The sequence below is a fragment of the Penaeus japonicus genome, unplaced genomic scaffold (assembly GCF_977035675.1).
Source record: "Penaeus japonicus unplaced genomic scaffold, GWHDUDI00000001_assembly GWHDUDI00000025, whole genome shotgun sequence".
NCBI classification, from domain to species: domain Eukaryota; kingdom Metazoa; phylum Arthropoda; class Malacostraca; order Decapoda; family Penaeidae; genus Penaeus; species Penaeus japonicus.
In genome coordinates this window covers 26,434,085-26,439,084 of record NW_028234427.1, presented here as the reverse complement: position 1 = coordinate 26,439,084, position 5,000 = coordinate 26,434,085, and the positions used below count along the sequence as shown (strand labels likewise).

Sequence of the window (5,000 nt, the reverse complement as noted above, 5' to 3'; positions counted from 1 at the left end):
AACGAATCAAAATGAATACAAGGAAAATTCTACACTGTTGGCCTTACAGATTTGATGTGAATTTATATAATTTAATACACACAGAGAAAGAGAGCGAGAAAACAAAATAAAAAAAGGAAACAAACGAAAACAAACCACATCCATCAGGTTAAATGTAAACAAAGTCCAAAATAACGAGAAGGAGAGAAAAGGCGAGAGAGACGAAATCAGAAATTCCTATATCTAATATCAAACATCCATTAACATGTCGGGATTATTTATACCTTACGTGTGTATGATACAAAGGATGGAACTAATAATACTTCTTTTTTTTTTTTTTTACTTATTCAGTTTTCAAAAGATATTGTGGCATTACGTCAATGTAATGCTGCTGCTGTTGTTTTTTTGTAATTAATTTTCTACTCTTGTGAATTATTTTTTCTTTCGTTAGCTGGTTTAACGAAAAACACTTTGAAAATATATTTCACTATTTTTTTCAATATGCTAACACTTTACTAAACTTGTGTTGACAAAAAAAAATAATTGAGAGAGAGAGAGAGAGAGAGAGAGAGAGAGAGAGAGAGAGAGAGAGAGAGAGAGAGAGAGAGAGAGAGAGAGAGAGAGAGAGAGAGAGAGAGAGAGAGAGAGAGAGAGAGAGAGAGAGAGAGAGAGAGAGAGAGAGAGAGAGAGAGAGAGAGAGAGAGAGAGAGAGAGAGAGAGAGAAGGAAAGGAAAAAGAAAAACAGAGAATGTGAGAGGGGAAAATAGGAGACGCCAAGTGAACGAATAACGCATCTTTGAAGTTAATAGTCTGCTAAATAGTCGTGATGAAAACCAAGTGTTAAAAGCAAGAACTAATGAAAAAAGTGTTTTGTATATCATTTTCAATATTGATCATTTATATCTGCTGGTGATGGCTAATTATGTAAATAAGAGAAATTGCAAATCTTACTCATTTATTTAATTTTCATTCTTTTCAGGCTAATACGAGTATGTAAAGTTAAGAAAAAAAAAAGGTAATTTTTCCCCCAAAAATATTTTCTTGGTCTTATCAGAGCAAAGGGTAGGTGTGTGTATAGGAGAGGGAGATCTATAGCTGGACTAAAGAAAGAAAAGTAAATGGAAATATACAAGTAAGAGGAAGACAAAGAGAAAGAGTAAATAAGGAGTAGAAGAGGAATAAAAGCTGAAAATATATATAGAGAAAAAAAAATAGAACTAAACAATTCAAGATGGACTCAACTGTAATATTTTTATTAGCATTCTGTCTCTGCTAATCAGGTGATATTCTTCCCTGGATTTGATATGTTGAGAAATATAAAGTGAGTCTTCTTACACTTGTTCTAGAAAAGGAATTGAGTTCTTTTAAATGGGAGTTTGGAAAGAAACGAATATATGAGTATATGTATACACACATGTATATACATACATGCATATATATATATATATATATATATATATATATATATATATATATATATATATATATATATATATATACATATATATATATATATATATATATATATATATATATAGAGAGAGAGAGAGAGAGAGAGAGAGAGAGAGAGAGAGAGACAGTTGGAGAAGGGTCCTAAATTTTTGGTTTCATATTTGAGTTTTCAGTCTCCAGTATTCCCTTTTATTTATGATTTCTCTTATTTACCCCGCAATACAACTTTTCTGGCATTTTCCTCCTGCTTCTCCTCCTCTTTTCTCTCTCACTTGAACTCCTCCGAGCCAGGGAAATACATTGAAACAAAGACAAAAACAAAACAAAGACTTTTTTGGGGGTCTGTTCTTGTTCTTTTTTTGTTTTTTTGTTTTTTGTTTTTTTTTACGGCAGCACTTCCAACAGATGTGTGAATGATTCTTCTCTTCCCTCTTCTTCGTTGGACATCTGTGTTATGATGGTCTGTTGGAGGTGAAGCAAGGAGGCTGATAAAGGGACGAGCGAAGAAGGGATGATAAAGATGGGAGGCGAGGAGGACCAAGAAGAAGAGGGACGAGTAGGAGAAGAAGGAGGAGGAGGAGGAGGAGGAGGAGGAGGAGGAAGGGGTGGTTTTGGTAGTGGTAGTGGTAGAGGAGGAGGAGGAGGAGGAGGAGGAAGGGGTGGTTTTGGTAGTGGTAGTGGTAGAGGAGGAGGAGGTGGAAGAGGAGGAGGAAGGAAGGAAAGGGATTATGAAGTGGAACAAAGAGGAAAAGAGAGGAAAGGACGGGAGAATGAGAAAAGGGAAGGGTAGGATAAAGGAGAGAATGAGTGAATTTATGGGGGCTGGGAGATTGACACGATCAGGAAGAATGGGGAAAAAAGAAGAGGAGGAAAACCAAGAAGGGAGAGAGCAATGATGATAGTGAGGGACGAGAGAAGAAAAGGCTGAGGCAAGGACGGAGGCGGCGACGTCGTGGAGTTAGAACACAGAAGAACGACTCCCTCTGTCTGTCCAGCCGCCCTTACGCCGTCTCGGTTGCTATCTCTCCCTCCTCCTCCTTCTCCTCCTCCTCCTCCTCCTTTTTCTCCTCCTCTTCTCATCTTTCTCGGTAGTCTTCCTCCTCCTCCTCCTCCTCCTCCTCCTTTTCTCATCCTTGGCGCCACACCTCTTCATCCTTTTGCCGCCACTCTTGCCAAACATCCTCCTCCTCTTCCTCCTCTTCCTCGTCCTCATCCTCTTCCTCGTCCTCTCATCATCCTCGCCGTCCCTCCCCTTTATCCTCTCCTTTCATGTTGCTGCATCTCCTCTCTTCTCTCAGTGAGCGAACTTGAGAGCGAAGACCGTGGAGGCGAGGAGAGCCGGCAGATGCACGGCGAGGGAGTCTCCGTCGTTGCCTGAATCGTCCCCGTCGCCGCCGTCGTCGCTGTCGTCGTCCCCGTCCTCGTTCTCAGCGCCGGCGGCGTCTGCGGGGAGAGGGGGGAGGGGGGGGGGTAATTAGTCATGAGAAAAAAACTCTTGATTCAGAGAGGAAGAGACTTCTAAACGCAAGGAGCTGCTTTGTTTTGAAAGAGCGGGTCCGGCGTCCCGAAGAGCACAGGGGAGGACCTACGGTATGTTGGTTGACGAGGAATATTCTAGGAAGAATGTTGTATATGTGTGGGGGTGGGGGGCACTATGGGGGGTGGGAGGTGGGAGGTGGGGGGGAGGTTGGACTGTTGATGGATGTTTAAGAACAGTTTGGAAGGATTTGTACCGTGTCACCAAATAAGGAGGCACGGCTTTGGCTTTTGACTGGTTGAGTTAAGAGTGGCATGACTGAAGAACTTGTCGGGAACATGATGTAGGAGGAACACCATAACTTAAGAGGCAAGACCTTTGCTTTGTGTAAGGAGGGGGATCGTGAGTAACAAATATCCATGTGGGATGAATGACACGGAATTAGCATATGTAAGGAGCTATTGCAGAGGGAGGAATGACTTAACTGAAAAATATTTTTAAAGATTTTTAAAAAAGAAAAACAATAACATGAATTAATAGCTAAGAACTACTATTACATAAAATGATAAAGAGATATATTGAGAGAATGTAAATGAAATGTGTTTTTTTTTGTGATGAAAATCAGCATTATGATTTGCATAGAAACGTTTGTTGATAATATACACTATCATAAAAAAAGTCAAAAGTAAATACACATGGTCAGTGGAAGAAGATTATCAGAATCTGAAAAGATAAACTGTTTATTGAGAGACCACATTTTGCTTCCCGCACGATGGTTAAAGAATTACAAACAAGCTGAAAAAAACGAGTAATAATGTGTAAAAGATAACTGATAAAACGTAGAATACAAACATACGAACACAAACACACACACTCACACACACAGACAACCCTACACACACATATGCCCCCCCCCTCCCTCCTACAAAACCCCCACTCTGACCCTACAGAAATGTCAAGCCTCATCATCTACCTCCATTATCTATTTATCTACCCTCCCCCTCCCCCTCCCTCAACACTCGTTCTTTACCCTTACCCCCTCCCCCCTCCTACCTTCGTACCCAAACGCACACTCTCACCCCCCCCCCCTCCGCCCTCCACGCCTCCTCCTACCCCTCTCCCACAGTGTTCCCTATTCTCTCACCTCATCTTACCCCTTCCCTTCCCTATCCCTCTCCCCTTCCCCCTATCTCTCCCACCTCATCCCCCTTCCTCTCCCTCAGCCCTTCTCTCTCTCTCTCTCTATCCCGTCCCTCTCCCCCCGTCTCTCTACCGACTCCCTCCCCCCCACCCCATCACCACACACGCAGCTGTCCAACTCCTAAAGAAAACCTCAGCTGCAACTTAGCAACAACATACCAAGCGAGCGCGTGCAATTGCCATGCAACTAGGCCCGTCCTCGGTAACCTAGTAACAAACGCAGCTGTTCACGTGACCTATTAATAAATAACCCCGCCCCCTTTCTCTTATTTTTTATTTATTTGTTTATCTATTTTTTTAAGCCTGCGACGTAATGCGCTTAAGAGACTAAAGGTCTAAAATGTTTTCTCTAATGAATGACCTATAACTAGGATAGGATAATAAGGGATGATGATGGTGGAGGAATTGGAGAGAGAGAGAGAGAGAGAGAGAGAGAGAGAGAGAGAGAGAGAGAGATAGATAGATAGATAGATAGATAGATAGATAGATAGAGAGAGAGAGTCTTCTCTGTTTCTTACTCTTTCTTGCTCACTTTCTCTTTCTTTCTTTCTCTCCCCCCCCCTCTCTCTCTCTCTCTCTCTCTCTCTCTCTCTCTCTCTCTCTCTCTCTCTCTCTCTCTCTCTCTCTCTCTCTCTCTCTCTCTCTCTCTCCCTCCCTCTCTCTCTCTCTCTCTATCTCTTTCTTTCTCTTTTGTACTGTATCATATCCCCAATTTTATAGAAGCTTTAATCATAATTTTGCATTCTCTTTATCTTTATCATAATGTTTTTGCCACGATATAAAACTTTTTTTTTTTTAAAGCAGACACCATCAACTATCAATGATCATTAATATATATACAACACAAGCACTAAATAATTATCAATAAGACCTTTAAGTCAATATTGCAACA

General features: G+C 41.2%; 1 protein-coding gene and 1 long non-coding RNA gene across 4 annotated transcripts in view; one reads left to right on the top strand and one right to left on the bottom strand.

The window, feature by feature from the left end:
• The window catches only part of LOC147468957 (uncharacterized), a 3,607-nt gene extending 1,224 nt beyond the window's left edge, over positions 1-2,383 (top strand). The window contains exons 1-2 of the long non-coding RNA XR_015192240.1: positions 1-2,054; positions 2,127-2,383. The exon at positions 1-2,054 is cut by the window's left edge and continues 1,224 nt beyond it. This is a non-coding gene — a long non-coding RNA (uncharacterized LOC147468957). The remainder of the gene's footprint in view (positions 2,055-2,126) is intronic.
• A 279-nt stretch (positions 2,384-2,662) lies between these two features.
• LOC122258921 (uncharacterized) overlaps positions 2,663-5,000 on the bottom strand; it is a 34,031-nt gene continuing 31,693 nt past the window's right edge. For all 3 annotated transcript variants that reach the window (XM_043025202.2, XM_043025204.2, XM_043025206.2), the window contains one exon: positions 2,663-2,874. In XM_043025202.2, the coding sequence (XP_042881136.1) occupies positions 2,726-2,874 (149 nt within the window). In that variant the 3' untranslated portion in view covers positions 2,663-2,725. The remainder of the gene's footprint in view (positions 2,875-5,000) is intronic.